The sequence below is a fragment of the Argiope bruennichi genome, chromosome 4 (genome assembly GCF_947563725.1).
Source record: "Argiope bruennichi chromosome 4, qqArgBrue1.1, whole genome shotgun sequence".
NCBI lineage: Eukaryota > Metazoa > Arthropoda > Arachnida > Araneae > Araneidae > Argiope > Argiope bruennichi.
In genome coordinates, this window is record NC_079154.1 from 57,945,554 (window position 1) to 57,965,055 (window position 19,502).

The 19,502-nt window shown below is 27.6% G+C and overlaps 2 protein-coding genes across 2 annotated transcripts in view; both read right to left on the reverse strand.

Annotated features, from left to right (window-relative positions):
• Positions 1 to 6,144, reverse strand: part of LOC129966076 (phospholipid-transporting ATPase ABCA1-like) — a 63,213-nt gene extending 57,069 nt beyond the window's left edge. Inside the window, exons 1-2 of the mRNA XM_056080445.1 lie at positions 5,850 to 6,144; positions 9 to 390 (exon numbers count right to left, since the gene is read on the reverse strand). Coding sequence (XP_055936420.1) covers positions 9 to 390; positions 5,850 to 5,879 — 412 coding nt within the window. The 5' untranslated portion in view covers positions 5,880 to 6,144. The remainder of the gene's footprint in view (positions 1 to 8; positions 391 to 5,849) is intronic.
• Positions 6,145 to 8,780: 2,636 nt separating this feature from the next.
• LOC129965715 (phospholipid-transporting ATPase ABCA1-like) overlaps positions 8,781 to 19,502 on the reverse strand; it is a 62,350-nt gene continuing 51,628 nt past the window's right edge. Inside the window, exons 19-23 of the mRNA XM_056079834.1 lie at positions 18,773 to 19,287; positions 17,960 to 18,147; positions 15,770 to 15,943; positions 13,032 to 13,254; positions 8,781 to 9,052 (exon numbers count right to left, since the gene is read on the reverse strand). Coding sequence (XP_055935809.1) covers positions 8,882 to 9,052; positions 13,032 to 13,254; positions 15,770 to 15,943; positions 17,960 to 18,147; positions 18,773 to 19,287 — 1,271 coding nt within the window. The 3' untranslated portion in view covers positions 8,781 to 8,881. The remainder of the gene's footprint in view (positions 9,053 to 13,031; positions 13,255 to 15,769; positions 15,944 to 17,959; positions 18,148 to 18,772; positions 19,288 to 19,502) is intronic.

A 19,502-nucleotide genomic window follows, 5' to 3' on the forward strand; every position in this document is an offset into this window, starting at 1 on the left:
CAACTTACTTATTTCTCCTCTGTGATTGCTACTTCTTAGAAACAACTCAATCGAATCATTCACAAATTTCTCAGTAAGTCCATTTGATGGTGTATACAAAAATTCCAATTTAAATGACTCTCGCTCACGCAATTTTAATGGATCAAACGGTTTGTATGTAGTTATATTACTCCAGTAGGATCCTGTTGACCTGCCATCTATCATGTTGTTTGCTTTATAGTAATTGGACGATTCCGACTCAATGATTACAGGGATGGAAGCTATAAATACGGGGATGACGATTTCAAAAAACGTAATTATGTAGTGCCGCTTTCTGAGAAGAAATCCTTTGTACAATAGAATCAGAAATTTCCGCAAGTTGCTGCTGCCAGGTGCCTTTAAAGGCTCTGCCTGTAAGAGATCAAAATGTTTGTAATGAATGTCTGTATGAAGAAGAAAAGGAGATTTGCAGTGCCGTAACAGTAGGGACAAGCAAGTAAGGTATATAGATCTTAACTACCACTCTTAGTTCTAAAGACATCTATTCTCAGGAATTGCATGTGACTATAGAGACAAAACATTCACGTATTTATATCATATTTAAAATAAAAAGCTATGAAAGAGCAAAATAATATAATGAAATTATATCACGAATGATGATTGTAGTAACACTGTGGTTAATACACGCAAAGTGGATATAAATGTCTTTAATGCTAGTCTTAGAAGACCCTAGAGGAACAAAGATTTAGTCCGTTTATTTCACTTTCATTTGAAATATCGTGGAAGGGTGAAATATTAATGCCACAGGTCAATTACCATTTGCACTTTGACATTCACTGATGATAAATGAGAGTAATAATAATCACATTATACCCTAATTTTTAGTTATTCCTAGCTGTACCATTGAGATTTGTCTGTTGAAGATGAATATCTGTGGTATCCCCTGCATTGACATGATAATTTGTTTCCATTTTTTTTCAAAAGTCCTAAATCTGATCTACATACAGACTGATTTTCAATTTTTTATCTGCTTTTGTACTTATATTCCATAGACGCAATACAGCGCAGCGTGATCAATCAAGATCATGTGTCGTTTGGACAATGGGGAAGTTTGAAAATGAATAGTATTATAATCATTTCCTCCCTATGGTTGCAGATACGTGTTTACTTCACTTCAGATTGTCATCTTGTTCAATAATCATGATTTTATCACGTGATTTCTAATGTGATCAGTGATTTCTTTATGAATGCAGTTTTGAGTATGTCTGTTTGTTCTACAGTGTATTATGAAGAATTATTAACATTTTATGATTTAGGGCTGCAAAGGTTTTTGAACTTAAGGAGCTATATAACATTTAAATCTTTAATTTTTCAATTAATTTTGTAATTTTATTTCATAGTAGGAACGCGTCTGAATATTGTTTGGTATGACGCATGTATGTACATTTATTAATTTAAAAGATATAATCAAAAACATGAAAGTCGTTGTTGATTTTTCCCTCAGAAACGTTTACTCTAAAGTCCTTTTCCTCAATATTACATTTTTAGAGCTTGCGCGCAGCATTAAACAAAACTGGTTCACCATATCAATATGAAATTTTACAGGTATACATACATAATAAAGAAAATCATGTAAAATCAAAGCATTATTATGCGTGTGTTTTTCAGTGCTTGCTAATATGCTGAAAATGTTTTTTAAAAATGCGTAATGATGTTTTAAGAGCCTAAAAAGTATAATAACTCCAGTAAATGTATTAAAATATTTATGGTTTTGCATGATTATCCTTTATTTTCTTTGGAAGTAAACTGGTGTAACATTTGTTAATATAAATTAATTATTTTCTGAAAAACGTTGTGCACAAGCAAATTTTATCTTCGACGATCCAGAACAGGTTTTTTTTCACATGTATTTTAATTAAGGAAAATTATTTCACTAACTTACAAATTTATAATTATAAGATTACATGCCTTATAAAACTGTGGTAAAAATATCTTTTAAGGTGAAGAATTTTTTCTTACGTTAGGGAGAGTCGCCTTTGACCAACTTGAAAGGTTTGTTTTAGATGATAAAGATCCTATAGCCCATTAATGTGAAAGATGAGATCATAAAATCTCATAATTCAAACAGTATAATTTTTGTTACATTGTTACATCGATATAATAATACTCCTCCAAATTAGGTATCCCACTTTATCATCTGAATTTTAATTACAGATCAATGATAATTTTGGTCAGATAGTTGAACACTACAATAGGGGAGGCAGTGAAAATACACAATGTACAATTTTTTAAAGAGTATTGGTTTATGATTTTAAATTGGACAAAAAATATCATTAAAACAAAAGGAATTTTTTAATCGCTTTGAAAAAACTAGGATTGATTGAATCATCTTTTGTTTTTCTATTATGTAATCTCTTAAGATTATTGCATCATCCTCGTATTACAAAAAAAAGCTAATAACTTGAGAATTTAAAAGACTTTTCTGTATTCAACTTATCAGGTGTTATCAGTAAAATGAGATTTATTGATGGAACATTTAAATTTTATTTGAACTGATCGAACTTGTCTTCATTGATTTATAAACTTTTTCTCAAATGACTAAAAAAAATGCATTAGACAAAGAAATCAATTGGTTTGTGGGAAAAAAATAGTTCAGTGGGAAGAGGAACATCTGAATCGTTGTTGTGATGTGAAGATTTGTGATAAAATTCCGGTGATTAATTATAATTATAGCCCAAGCATTGATTTCCTTCATGATCATTTTTATCTTATTGGAAAGGATTTCTTCAGGTGCAGGTAGCTTAATCGTGATAAATTAAAATCAGCTACAATCAACCATCATAAAAAGACATTTCTGATAACGCCAATCAATGAAATTATGAAATTTCATTGATTGGAGGTATCAGAAATATTTGGAAATAAAAGCCAGCAGTTTAAAAACTTTCGATAATTCAATTAATTCTAGATTTGGTTAAATCCATTTCAAATACAAAGTATTTATGTATAATATTGTTTATATAAAAAAATTTCAAATATCTAGACACTTTGGGAATACATTCCATAGGCCATCATTAATATGTGGCATGAAAATTGAGCCTACAATCTTAACTGTAAAATCGTCTAGTAAAAATGGACAAATAAAAAAATATTTCAAAAGTTTAAAAAATTTATAAATATTCGAAAAACATAATCGTATCCAAGTAAAGGTGAACTCCGTTCAAACAACCAGAACGAAAATAATTCAAATATTATGTAATAGAGATGTATAATAAGTCGAACTAGAAAACTTTCAGATGATGTACGACTGTTTTCATTGTCGCTACAGATGAATCTTCCACCCACCTTATTGCGTGAAGAGACAATAAGGAAATAAGATAAAAAGAATATAACAAAACAAGATTCGTATTGAAGCGTTCTTCCGGTCGTGAGTGTAATGTAAAAAATACGTGTTTCAAATGAACAAGTGTTACGTGCTTCATCCCAACAGCTGCATGAAATAGATTAACGTTGATACTATTCAATTCATTCTCTTCATATAATGCCGCGAAAAAAATTATATGACTTTTTTTTAGCTTGTTCACTTGCATGAAAAAAAGGAGAGTGAAATGAAAGAAATTTTTCTGCAGTTAACATACATTTAACAGATAAAACATAATATTCAACTTAGAAATCTATCTACGAAATATTATTGCATCTTTATATTATACTTTAACTCTAAACTTACGCAATAAACTGGCAGCTTCAATAGTATTTTAAATATATCGATAGAGTGATATAAATATAATGAGTTCAACTAATGTGAGTCTTAATGTGTGCAATAAAATTTCGATTACTTTAGTCCGTTTTAGAACCACCGAAAACTGAAACGGATTTTAAATAATTATTGAAATTCATAACTTGCAAATATACTATAATTCATATCTAAGAAACAATGGGATGAATCATCTCAATTAAAAATGTTGCCTAGAAAGATAATCTAATGAATAGTGATTAAATTACTGGTACAGAAACTAAACGTATCATTTTTTTTTTTTTCGCTTTCGATGCCAAATTTTTGTGGCATTGTACTGAATGGCAATTTTAAATAGAAGTTAATTGCTTTATTAATAGTAACACACAGCTGATTCTTCAAAAACTTATTATTTACGATCATCATTAAATAACAAGGCTTGTGTCCAGTAATGAAAAGCAATCATGAGCTTCAGCTTTCTTTTTCGAAATGTTGGCAAAAAATATAAAAATAAAGCGATAATTTTTAAAAGCCATTTAAATGCTGTATTGGCATTAAATCTGAATAAAAAGTAGATCACATACTTAAGAAATGCGGTGCATATATTTTAAAGTCGCTTTAGAGCTTTCGCCAATCAGGTTTAGAGCTAAATGAAATAGTAAATAAATCTATTTCGATTGAGACAATTTTGTAACGTATTTTTGATGACTCTAGAAAAGTCCTTGAAATGTATTTGAATCGTAATGAGCAGTCAAAATGAGATAATTTAATTAAGTTTTTATTAAAGCGTATACCAGCCGCACCCGCAGAAAATATGGATCATAAAACGAAAACAAGAACTCCCCTTCCGGCTCTCAATAAAGGATTTTCGCTTTGAAAATTTTATAGTACTAATAATAGATTAATAATATTATTATCCAAGCCATAAAATTTGTGCATTATAAAAACAGAACAAGAATTTTCCTTAAAAAAAAGAGTTTGTTTTCAAAACTGATTAGTTTGCATATTCACAATCATTTAATTTTAAAATGTCAAACGCTTTGCTGCTAATTTGTTTCTAAAAAAATCTAATAAAGTACGCAAATTAAAGTTCAGCTTTTCTAATTTAAAAGAGCGTAAAATTTTGTCCAGTAACGAATTATTTTGTAATTTGACAAATTTACTTGGAATAGCGTGGCTATGATTCCGTAAATTAGATCCGTTGTCATTTCATTTACTGCTGCAATATTAATGTGAAAAACATACATCAATAAAGTATTTAACTTTTTGATTAATCCAAGCAGATTGTATTTTTATTACTTAGTTACTAATTATTTTTTATTTCATTTGTCATTATTTAGCTTGTAATTTATTTATTAGAATTTAACTACTAGTTATTAATTATTAGAAAATTACCATTTCGTTAATTGTAATAATAACAAACATGAATCAGGAATTTTATTTATTTTCTGAATGAATCGCAGCAGCATTTTTTCTCTCTCTATTTATAAGAATATCTGTGTTATTTTTATCATACTGAAATGCTTCCAGCAGCCTTATAGATTATTTATATTTAAAGAATGTTAAAGACAATTATTGAAATTATAAATTTAAAATGTCAGTATGTGTTATTAATGTGGAGAATGCATATCAAGAAAAGTTTTACTTTTAGTTAATTAAAAGAATTTAGTTAATTTAAAAATCCTACGTAATTTAAGCGTAAATGAACGAACAGTGAACATCAAAACTTGGTTAATTAGCTCTGTATTTCCCTAATAACAATAATAAGAGTGCAAATTCATCTCAAAAAATTTGTGCCTTAAATGGGACCACTGCTATCAAATCACCTTAAAAATAAAATATAATGCGAAAAATATTGAATAAAGAGAAAGGTGCTTTAAATTTTGCAATTATAAATCTTAGTATATACGCTATCATGGCAAGATTTCATTGTTTTTCATTCATTTATTTGAGAAACCAATTACACTTTTTTATATTATGCATATACATTATTCACGAGTATACATAATTATTCTGCATAAAAAGAGGTTATATATAACCTCTAACCATCCTTATATTAATTTACTCATATAGCCATTTGAATAATTACATCCATTAAAACGACAGAAAATGACAAAAATATTTACAGTTTATCACTTACTTGAGAATTACTCTGTTCCGTGCCCTGCATATCGAACGAATTAGTTGCCAAGAGTTACCGTTTCAAAAACAAAAATTTCCTACTGCGCCTTCTAAACGGTATGCTAAATCCATTTATTTAGAATGCTCGAATACAGAAGAAAAAAATTGAAAAATATATTGGGGAAATATAGATGATGGCAAAGAATACAACTGATTATAATATTCTATGATAAATTCATGCTTGAAATGATTTAATCAGTAGTTATGCATATTTTTTATAAAAATTCTAAAGGTTATCTTCCAACGTTTTATGGTCTAAGAAGGTGAGGACTCTTTGATTCGATGCGCAATAAACAAAACGACTCACACCTGAAAAACTTCTCCAACATCCGATTCGATCTGCTCTGCGTCATTTCCGTTTGGATCAGTGACGGCACATCCGCTTGGAAATTAGTAGTATCGAAAAAAAAAAAAAAAATATGCATCTTAAAAAGATATTATCTATTCATAAGAAACCTATTTGAATTAAGTAATCAGATATAAAGTTGTTGCATTTCAAATATATTAAAAAATCATAAACTTAATATAATAAATGTAATTGTGGCTATGTATGTATATATGTGTCACATCTCTTCCTAAATAACATAACCGAATTCAACCAAATTTTTTACATATATTTATCATACAAGACAAAAGAACGAATGCTACCACTTATCTAAAACTCAAAAATTATTTAAATATTCAATTAATTAGAATTTAATCAGATGTTTTCTTTTACATTTTGATCTAAATAGCCATTATTTTTTAAAATTTCACTTTATTTTAATACATATTTTATAACAATGTTTTAATTACTTATAAAGAACTGATTAAAAAAAAACTTAAAAACACGATTAAAATTCAAATGAAGGCAAGGAAAATAAAGTAAAAGAATATATTTATTATTGTTGAAGAACAAGAATTTCCAGAATCATGAGCAAAATTCTAAAAGAAAAAAAAACCTTAAAAACAGACAATTAGCAATTTATATATATTTATAGAGCAATTTTGATTTCATTAATTTTTGTGTTTGTTATTATTGAAAAAGTAACTAATTAATTAATAGCTTCAAAGAGTTGTTTAAAACCCTTTTTATAATTCGGTATTTGCGAATAAAATTGCAGTACTAATATAACAAATATTCATAACGCATGCGGAAAATGGGTTACAATGGTTTTTAAAAAATTGCCTAGTTTAAGTAGCATTCTAATTTTAATTAAAAAGTGTTTTAGATAATAAAAAAGATTTTGTATATCATAATATTTTATAGAAATAATTTTTGTGTTAAAAATCTTATACATAACAAAATTTTAATCTTGAGCAAAGCCGAGTATATCATTAATATGATATAAATCCCTTGCAACTTTGTCAATAGAAAATTATGTGATATTTGATTATTTAAAATAAAGAGAAGATGTTCTATAAATTTTATAAAGTGTAAAAGTTAGTTAAATATTCAATAAACTCGAAATTCACCGAAATTTTTACATGTTTTCATAAAAAAAATTATCTCACAGGAAAACAAATTATCTCACAGGAAATTTATAGCCTCTTAAAATTTGAAAATTTACTTTTCCAATCATACCAACTTTATTTCTATGTAATTTTTCCTTCAGTTTTTTTTTATTTTTTGAAATTTAATAAATATTTGAATAGATGCAGACGTTTTTGAAATGAGATAAATTTATAAAAAAATTATTTAATTATATAAAAAATAACTAAGTTAAAATCACTTATAATTTTTATTTGCGTCATCTTGGGACTGATAAATAAGAAGTATTTTAACTGAAAATAGTATTAAACTTTTAATAATGAAAAAATGCACAAATCTATAATTTTTGTTTAATCTCAAAGAAATGTCATACATGTGGTCTTCAGAACAAGAGGAAGATTACTTAATGTCAACTTTTTAAAGCTTAAAAAGTAAAATTCTATTAATTAAAAATTTAAAAAAATGGTTTTCAATATTTTCTCATTAAAACAATTTTTACATAACATTAAATTTTTTAAAAAATAACTTTTCAATGATAGAAATTTATTTCCGTATAATTTGCTTCTCCCATTTTAATAAATGTTTAGAGATTAATTTCATACACAATTTATTACAATATTTATTATTTTTAAAGAACTTTTAATATATACGAAAAACTGTTGCCAGAACGCATTAGCAGAGCTTTGGAAAAACATTAAAATCTAATAGTAAAAGATTAATAATTTGTCTCTGAAACAAATATTGATATAGTTTTTCCCCTTTTCTATTAATAAAAAATTAGCTGTTTGATTATTGTTTCAAAATGTTTTTTAAATATTTGTTATTTTAAAATTAATTTTATATATTTTGATTATAATAGAATTATATATATTTTTTGTTTATAGTAGTATATTTGTTTATATATATATTATATAATTTATTTATATTATATTACTTTAATTATAATATAATTAATTATATATATTATACTTTAATTTTATGTTTTTTTATTTTAAAATTGGTTAATATATTAAAACAGAGAGAAAAGTGCACGACAATGAAATTGCAATTATTGAAAAGAATTTTTTTTTAAATTTAAGATTATATAAACTTATTTTATATTATTAATTTAATGTTATTATTGAGAGTTATTCTGAGAAACAATAGCTCCCAATATTAACATTAACCCAGCACTAAAAAGCTTAGTTAAATTTAATCAATTAAAATTTGAATTAATATTTGTAAAAAATCATTTAGATGTACACATTCTAAATCTCCTAAAAACGTTTGTGCAAAATTAAGTTCAATGATTTGTCCTCTAAAATGTTAGTCAGTGATACATCCACGATTTTTCAATTCTATAGGGAAGAAGTGAAGCAAAAACGTGTGAAAAAAGATACTGAAACATTGCTTCGTTAATATTAAAAAAACAAAGGCACATTCTCTAAACAATTTAATATTATAACAAATTCTCAACAATTTTTACGATTTATATACATTTTCATTTTTCTCAAATAATTTACATAATGAGTTCTGAAAGTCTATTGACCGGTAACTCTCTGCGCACGCGCAAATGTTAAGAAAATTTGCTCCAATGAAGTGTCACTGATGAGGTAGTCTTCCAATTCAAACTGAGTCTTCATCTCCGACATAAACTTGAAAAGATAACTCAATGTAATGGATGGATTGACGATATGATATTGAAGCATACCCTATAAAATGAAAGAAAGAGATGCACATTAAAAATTAGACATAAAAAACCTATTAATTAGAATTAATATTTTTTAAAAAATGCTTTACAAAGTGCTATTTTTTCTAAGAGTGATTAGAAAGGTAGCGTTTATAATTAAATAACTTTTAATATTTAGATTAATATTTCTACTAAAGCTTCATTGTCTTCTTGTATGCATAATTTATATCATTAGCATTTTTATATTATAGAAATCTTCTTAATTATAATGCAATTCTACTTCGAGATTTTTATGTGTTTCCACTTTTCAAATTGCTCTTAATTCGAAAAAATTATTTTTGTAATTATTCATGTTTGTTTGCCTGTCGGTGAGCAGAGTAAATCAAAAACTCAAAGACCTGGAAGGTTGAAATTTAATATATGGTGTGTATATTAAAACAACAGATTTTTATTAACTGGAGAGCAGTTTATTCATTCAGATTATTAACTTTTTAGGGTGTTAAACATTAAAATGGAATGGGACATTAGAAGGAATTTAAAATGTCACCTTGCTATATCATAAGACTGAGAATAAGAATTTAATGGGATCAATATTCTACATAATATTGGGACATGCAAATTAAAAAGTGTATATACTACGAAATAAAAGTGGAAGTGAAAAATCTTACTTCGGATTTAATGACTGAAGCTTATTTTTATCTTGAATATTTTGATGGATGAATTTGAATTTCGTCATAACTTTAGAAACATTGTTAAAGATTATTTATCAGATTAAACTCAATTATTCACTAAAAATAATGAAAAAGGAAATTGCTTTCATTTAAAAGATAATTTTTTTGGATTTTAGGATAATGCAGAAGTCGTTTTGTGAGTTAATGATTTAGGTTGATAAGAATATCAATTTCAATTACAAACTATAGCTTTTAACTATCTTGGGACAGTTAAGCCTATTTTCATACTAGAAAAAAACCTTCTGTTTAATATCTATTTCTATAATTTTGATTTCTTTTACATCTTTTTCCCATGACCGAATGGAGGCTTCGTTGACATGGCAAGTCATCTTTCAGAATTTCTAATAAATTTTGAAGTTCAGTTAATTAACTAAGCAAAGCATTGAATTAATTACGGTTGTAGAAACATTCATACGGTGGTTTATTTACATCTGACAGTAGCTATTCAACAATAATTAATAAAAACAATTCCTGTACCACGTACGTTAAAGTTATATATGTACAGATTTGGACGAAAATTCTCGTCAAAAAGTTTTATTTTCGAATCGAATTTGTTTGACTGTGTAATTAATAAGCCGTTAAGTTATATGATTGCAATGCAACATATAGGTCCAAATTGAAATTGTAGATTTGTGTCAAATTTTGAAACAAATCCTATAAACGCTTTATTATGATGCAGTCTATCTATTAGTGTTCGGATGCAATCGTTTTCAGTTTGGAAAATAAAATATTAGGATTACTTGGGATATACTAAAACTCTGAACTTTTGATTTCGACTTATTTATTTTTTGGGACAATAGTGGTGTATAATTTACAAAAAATAAGGCAGAAAATACAGAACAACAAAATTAATAACATTTAGAATAAAATTTATTTTGATATTTCATATTTTGAAGTATTCAAATTTTTTTATATTGTTGCAAATTATTATTGCAGGTTCATATTGATACGTAAGACACAATTTGTAAAACATTAAAAAATATTTATATTGAAATCTAATTAATTATTATTGTCTAATATTTAAATATTAATAATTAATATTATTGTCTAATTATACATAGCGAGGCAAATTTTGTGTGACAAAAAATTAATATGTACTTCTAAATATGAGTTATTGTGTATTATTTTAAGTATTTTTTCTTTCCTTATATGTAATGTCAATATATGTAATGTTTCCAACCATTCGGATAGAATGCATACATATATTCGCACCCATAAAATTTTAATAACAGTCGTTATGGGTGCGGGGTATATTGCAAGACTTGTAGACGGAGTAAAAATTTCGAAGTGCAAGATTTAGTTATATATTTAAATAATTTTAAAATAACCAAAATTTTCGTCTTTTTACTTTCTCGTATACATAGTATACAGAAAGAATAATAATCATCAAAAAAATTCGAATTCGAGATTTTGACGAATCTCTATGTTTTAGACCTCCTCGAGTTGACAAAACAAATTTTTAGAAAATGTTTGTCTATCTATGACAAAGATAACTCAAAAACGCTTTGAAGTATACAAATGAAATTTGGTATACTGTATTTATATCAAAATTTTGAGTAAATTTCGTTTAAAAAAAAGTCCGGCTGTCGAATATAAGCTAGCACGATTACTACAAAACAAAGAGAGCTAGGCCTATAAGATTCGATACACAAACTTTACATCTATAGTGTAGACATCTGTCAAATTTTGAGGCAAAACCAACAACAGACTAGCTGTATATAAGTCTATCCTTTCATGTAAACTCGATAATTCAGAAACGCAATGACTTAAAAATATCAAATTTGGTATGGGATTTTGTGACTACAAATGCAATTTTGTGTCAAATTTTTGTTTCAATCGATTGAAAAAAATGTATCTAAACCCCAAATTCGATTCTCGGATACTATTAACTGCTTGCCAGGGATTAATCGCCAAATAACTCGCCAAGGATGACACGATAGATTCAGTAAAAATGTTAAATTTACGCCAAAAGTTAACATTTCGTAACTATTATACATGAATGCCTCGTAAGGCGTTCTCTGGCATGATAAGTTTATTAGAGAGTATGCGAGAAAGTTTTGGTTAATAACTTCAAAGCATTATTTTTATAGAGGTTTCAAAACTAATTTTTAAGTGCAATTTATAGCAGCGTCATTTATCTTTGAAAGAAATTCAAAGGATTTCACTGATCATTTCTCAGTGCATCCAATATGCAGATTGAAAGTCTTCAACGACTATCTTTCAGCTGAATATTACAGAATTATATGATTTTTTTGTCATAATTATTTTTGATTAACTTTAATTTAAAATATCGTTTACTCTAAACTTTAGGAAAATGGTATACCATGTGTTATCGAATGTGTACATGTGTGTCATAGAAAACGGTGTGTCATGCAAAAATATTGTGCGATTAATTAAAGAAAATAATAAATGTATTTTAAAATATATAATAAATTAATAAAAAAATGTCTTCAGTCTGCAGTTTGTAAGCCATTTGAAATCTTATTGTATGGTAAAGATATGTTTAATAACATTAATTACTGTACTGTATATTGTTCTTAAATTTAAAATAATGTTCTTTTTGCTTCAAACATTTCGCATTTTCATTCGGACCTAATTATTGCAGGTTAGTAAACGAAGATGCAAAAGGCTGAAGTCGAAAATAAGAAATAAAAGGGAAAATTTGTGTTTGTTGTAGAAATTTCGTGTTAATTTTTGTAAATTAAAATTTGTAAATCTATGAATTATTAAGACTCTTCAAATTTCCAGATATATGAGCTAATTGCAATATCCTTCGAATGAAGTTATGGAAATGAAAACAGTGCCCGCCATCACAGTCAAATCGTTACATTAAAACATATGTTAGTTCTAATTTCTGTACTAATAGATATGTTTATGTGATTTGATAGCCGTAACGTAACTTTTAAAATGAACCATTTATCTAACTATTTTACTAACTTACATTAAGTTTAACTCATTTTCAAATGAAATATAATCATAAATAGCGTAAGACAACACAGCCTTGTATACAATAAGGAGATATTCATTTCCAAAAAAAAATTTAATGATAATCTTATTAATAATGAAAAGTTAAGATTATTGTACTCTTACAGACTGAGTTTGGAAAATGGCTTTACATTGATTTTTGTCCACCAAAATAGATTACGAACTAAAATTCTCTACTTGGTCTTTTCAAAGTATCTTTCCAATATAAGATTGAAAAAAATCTCAACAATTCTTATTAGCAAGGTTACAGCAAAAATTATTTAATCCAAGCTTGGTGTAACATACCTGATGATCATCTTTCAGATTTGCTCCTTGAAGATTAGTCTGAATATGGGATTTGATTGCCTCAATTTTTTCTATATTTTCTTGGTCCTCTCTTTTCACTTTAATGATCAACGTATATCCTTGGCCATATTTGGACTTGAGTTGTTGAATGGAACCGAGACAACGGAAGCGACCATTTACCATGATGGCTAGCCGGTTGCAGAGCGCTTCGCTTTCCTCCATGCTGTAAACGGAAATGCTTTGTAAATACTAATTTCTTTATACTAGTAATTGCTTTTAATTCAATATAAATTATTTTAACTCCCTCCATAAATTTAATCCTATAGTGCAATGTATATATCTCCAAGATGTTCGGTATTTTGAATGGTATGCAATGTCATAAATATAACGTTGTAATATTTTTAGATATTGAAGGCTGACAGGAAAATTATGAGGTAATGCTTTCACTGACGAAAAGACGAACTTTTCCCTTTTAAGACGAAAATTAAGATATGCAAATTTATAACTTTGTACAAAGCAAAGTGTGGGCGTAAATTTGGTGGCCAAACATGCAAGAAAATAATTCCCTACAATCCTGAGAATGTTTTTCTCCTTGTAGATAATTCAATATGAGAATAGCGATTCTCTCCACCCGCCAAAAAATATCAGGAAGGTGAAAAGATTTATTCAATATGTATATATTTTATATTTTATTATTACTTTATTTAATTAATTGTAAATTATTTTATTCCTCCATAAAACTGTAATTATTTCTTACAATATTTGAATAGAGCTTGAGACAAAAGCTTTTGAAATAATTATCAACTATCAAGTAACACTTCTGTTTGATGCAGATTTATTGATCAACCAAAAAAAATTAATAAAGTTCGTCTTTTCGTCAGTGAAAGCATTACCTCAAAGTTATTCAGACGATACCTTTATTTTATGCGACCCCAAGAAAAATATTAATATCATGGCATATCTCAAAATGCCATTTTCCTCCGGATTTTTCAATAAGTGTTTACAAATATAGTTTAAAGAATTGAAGGGCTCCATGTTCGAAACCCCACTGACCGATGAACTACCATACGAGTGAACTAATGCACATTAATAGCTCCCTCTTGCTGATGTGGGGATGTAATTTGGAGAAACAAGTGTGCCATCTCAGGCGCCATCCTCGTGATCTAAGTACAGTTTAAAATTACGAAATCTGTCCCAAAGTAATTTTGTTGCTTTAAAACGAGGCGCAAATATCTTAACTAAAACCAAACTATTTTGATTTAAAAGACATTTTAATTTGGCTGAATTGACATTTACTCACTATACAAATAACAAAATAGAATGTGTGCTGGAGATCTATAAATTAGACTATTAAATGAAGAAATATTAAATTTGGCATAGATAAATTGTGATTTACACAATTTTCTGAAATAGCTTCCGAAAATATTATAGAACAAAGAATATTTTACACTATCTTTACAATATAAAAATTTTCTTTTCAATGATACCAAATACTGTCATACATTTTTGTCTAATTTTAATTAATTTTTGAAGATATTTTTAAGTATAATTTACAACAATATTTTCAATGTTACAATGAAACTTAAATCGTTTTTACTGTTGCTACAAATTTTTCACACTGGATTTTTCTTCCGTTATTGTTGACCAAAACATGAACATTTTCCAATTTTATTTTCATATTGAATAAGTTTCTGTTTAAACTATATTTAATAATATTTAATAACATTAATAATATTATTTAATAATATTATAATATAATTTAATTTAATTATATTATTTATTATTATATATTATTAATAATATTATTTAATAATATTTAATAACATTTAATAATATTTTGGAATATTTTTTTATTCTAAAGCAATTACAGTTAAAGTTTAATTTCAAAAGCTTGCAGCGATAAAAAAATTTCAAAGTCCACCCATTTTTAAATTTTACGGATTTTTCCCATAATATAATTTGATATATAAAAATATGTTATCATATTTTTTGCTTTTTTATTATATTGCAGTTAGTATATGTATCCTTTGCAATACATATTAACAAACTCATCCATATGTAAAAAATTGCTGATTCAAAAATAATAATAACAGAGCAATACTTAAAAATGCACAGAAAGGGAAATAAAAGATTTTTAATTAATTTCTCAAATAGCAAATTTAATATAAAGAATTCATTAGGATAATTAAACAATGCATTTACGGTTAAAATCAAATAATATTGTAACTTATTATTTATTGTAAAGAAATTTCATCAAATAGACAAATGCCCCTTTGTAGTATCATCTCTAATCGTCAGATCTTATTTTTGCTTTTTAATGAAATGAAAAAGTATTCACTTACATTGTTTGAAATATTGACAATATTTAAAGTCTTAAAGGAAATAAACTGGGCGGAAAGACATTGAAACTCCTCAGAGTCTTGGTAAATTTTTATGAAGAAAACTGAATTTTTTGCTATTAAAATAATATAAATTCATTCCTGCATGATGCATAATATGTGTGCTATCCCGATATAATTTTAGGTTAGATTGCCCATAAGGCCGCAGAAAAAGAAATGCCGTGATCTCACAACAGAAAGCAATAAATAGTTAAACGTCAAATGGCTTGCAGACAGTTAGCAGTGACATAATATAAATAGATTACATTACAACTGCTAAAGAGGATAAATTTATTTCTAAGAAATAAAGATATATCTTGTACTTTAAACTGTTCATTGAAAGAAATAATATATTCATACCTGTGCGTCGTAAGTAGAACTGCAGCTCCTGTGTTATTCCGTGCTTGTGAGAGTATGCTCCAAATCTTTCTGCGAGATACAGGATCAACTCCCGCTGTTGGTTCATCCAATAAGATCAAAGGTGGCGATCCAATGAGAGCGATTGCAACAGATAGTTTTCTTTTATTACCACCGCTGAGGAAATATATTATGACATTATAAACATAGTGCAATGGTAATTTTTAAAAATATGAAAATTGTCTTCTTACAAATTGAATAAAAAAAAACTCGTATACATAAAAAAAAATCAAAAATAAATTTTAAAAATATAAACACAAAACAGAAAAAAAAGATTAAACTAAATCTATTTACATTAAAGTAAAATTCATAAATAGTTTTTTTCTGTATAGAAACTTAAATTATCACACATATTTTCTGTAAATTTACTCAGAAAGTATATAAAATTTAAGAAAGAGCTTAATGATTGTTTCGGTATAGTTAAATAGTTTTTTTTATTAATAAAAGCTATGAAAATATTCTTATTCCAGGAAACATCAGTTTTAGATAATCAGTATTTCTTGACTTTACCTAGTTAAAAATAAGAAATAAAAAAACAGATAAGATAACTAAACATCCGTATTATAAAAGCAAATTTTTGTCCATAAGACTTCGCCATCATTCAAATCATTACAAATGGTATTATACTTATTTTTACAGAACACATTCGTTAACAATAAGTATATTTCCATTCAACGTGAATGGGCATGGTAAGTTTACTAGAAACTAGGACTCCCCGAGGGACACCTCGAAATGAGGATGAGATGCTTCCAGCATGGTGGTTGGATCTCTCCACCCTGGAGGGTACACTAATAGGTGGGGGACCTGACTCCTCCCATTGATGACGGGACATACTTCCTTCGGGGAGGGTTGTACAGTGGCCGGTGACAGCCCTTAGGACTCAACCAGAGTTCCCGCCAATGTTGCTGTTGCGACGGTCCAGTCATTCAGTTTTTTATGGTTTAAATCCGTGTGCCTTCGTGGCGGTTCGGAGAGTTAGATGGCTGACTTATTAGAAACTAGGTCTTTAATGCATGTTTATGATGTAATAACCTTGGAAAATTATTACTGAAACAAACATCAGATATTAGGGAAATTTTATCGCCATTAAATGATAGTGGAAAAACTTCCCTGATATTATCACTATCACTCAATGGGCTCAAAACAGAATATAGAATGGAAATCTATTTTAATGTAATTCCTTGAGTTTGTCGCCATTACAGCAATGTAAATATTCAAGTGGAGTAATTCTGCTAGTAATTCTTTGGTTACTTATTTATTTATTTGTTTGTTTTTTGTTGAGTTGCACACCCACTTTAGTTAATTATTTTACTATTGTTGAGTTGTGCACCAGACGGCACAAACTTTGGGAAAAGGAAAATTTAAAATGATTGACAATTAATCATTAATTTAAAAATTGTATAAAATGCAAATCTTGTTTCTTTTAAGAAAGATTATTTTGAATTATATTAAGGACTATTTAACACCTTTTTAGAAAGAATTCTCTCAAAATATATAATTTTGTTAATTTATTATTCTAATAAAAATCGCCTGCTCCATAAATTTTTGAAATTGTTTGACTTAATTTCACAACTCTTCTTTTAAATATAAAATCATTATTTCAATGGAATTTTTAGAATTGTTTTGCTTTTTCTTTCGAAATTTTAGTATGTCATTGATTACTGAGAAATGGAAAAGAGTGGAATTTTTTTAAAAAGAAATTGGTGATGTCGGGAGGGAAATCTATAGTAGTATATAAAATATTCTTTTATGACAAAAAAATACCCAGTGTCTTATTTAGATATTGAAGGCATCCCATGCTCTATTATAATTTTCGCTTCCTAATCTAACAAAACCGGTTTACAGAAATATTTAATATCAGACAACAGAAGATTTAGAAATAAAGACATATTCGAAGGTTTAAAAAGCGGACTTCGTAGCTAAGCAATCCCAATAGATAAAGTTTATAATTTAATTAAAAAGACAATTAATCCTTAGCAATGATTGTTTTTACAGTATTGTTTCCCTTGTTTGCTATCTTGATTTATAACTTCATCTATTTGGCGTTATTGGCATCCTTGACAATGGGAAGGAGAACATTAAAATAGATTTCATTTGAATACAGGATTTGTATTTCAGCTACAGATACTTTACCTGTAAAATTGCGTCTGTTTATCGGCATGTTTGATCAAGTCGGTCATTTTGATCAACTTATCTACCATCTGTAGCAAACTATATCCAGTTAAACCTCTTAGTTGACCAAAAAGCATCAGCATCTCTCGACCAGTTAAACGATCAATCAGTGCATCAAATTGCGGACAATAACCCAAGTAAGATTGGAACTATAAAATAAAATTAAGGACTTTATTCATAAGAGGTGATCAAAAAACATTGTGTTTACTTGTTATGTAGTCGTTTTAATTAGAAATAATAAAGATATTCTAAAAGTATTTAAAGCTATATTTTCTACTTTTCTCCTAATGATTTTAAAAACATTTATACGAAGTTGAAACCCAAAAATTATTTATTAATTGATGACCATTTGATTATCAAGTTGTATTCTCTCCTATTTTCATATTTTTATACTTAGTACTGCCTGCGGAAGTATCAAAATTGAAGATTGCCGGATTAGTAGAATTATAATAAAATATTTAATAGCAAAAAAATGTAGTTTTTGTTTGAAACAAAGTACAAAATGTACTTGACACTTTAATGCGAATGGTGACACTGCACTTGGCAACACATGTTTAATATATTAAAATGAGTAAATAATTTACATATATACGATTAAATTTAAAATTTAATTTCTTATCTCGGTGTCTCTTTGGAGTTTTTACAATGCACTGAACCATGTCAACATTTTAAAATTCGGCAAAAAAGATTATTATTAACGGATTTAAAATATTTTTAAATCATATATAATAATTTAAATTATTAATGAAAAGGAACTTTCCATAATCTTATTACCGTTTTCAAATCTGTTAGCAATGAGCTGTTCTGGATGAAAGCATTTCCACTCGTTGGTTCGCAATCTCCCGTCAGCATCCTGAAAGTGGTTGTCTTTCCAGCTCCGTTCACTCCTAGAAGGCCGAAACATTCTTCCTGGCGAATACCGAACGATAATTTGTTGACTGCATAAAAGTTGTTAAATTCTTTTGACAAGTCTGAGACCAGCAATGCTTCTTCGCCAGATCCGTACCGAGTCGCTGTCATATTTCGAATCCTTTCTTCTTCCTGGATCACTTCGGTATCTTCAATGACACTTTCTTGACGTATGAATAGCGGCGCAGCTTGCTTCTTCAGTCTTCGCAGCCTATACCTCAGAGCTCTGAAGAAGTATGCCCAATAAGGCGTTTCCTTGAGGAATAAAATGCCAAAATAAATGAAGCCGCTGAGAGCCAATGCAAACAGCTCACGTCCACAACCAATATCTTCCCAAGTGATAGGATAGACTGCTTTTAAGCAGTTTTCTCCACACGCCTCTGAAAGAAGACAAAAATAAAATACACCATTTGTAAAAATTATGCACAAAAAAAAAATCATGGAAGATTCTTTCCTGAATTTTGAACAATATTTTACACAATATATAAACATATCATAAAAACATTTCGTATGCTATAACAGTCACGACTTTATAAAAATATTAATTATTTCTATATTTATTGAGGCAGCGGTGCCCCGTTGGTAAGGTCTGGGC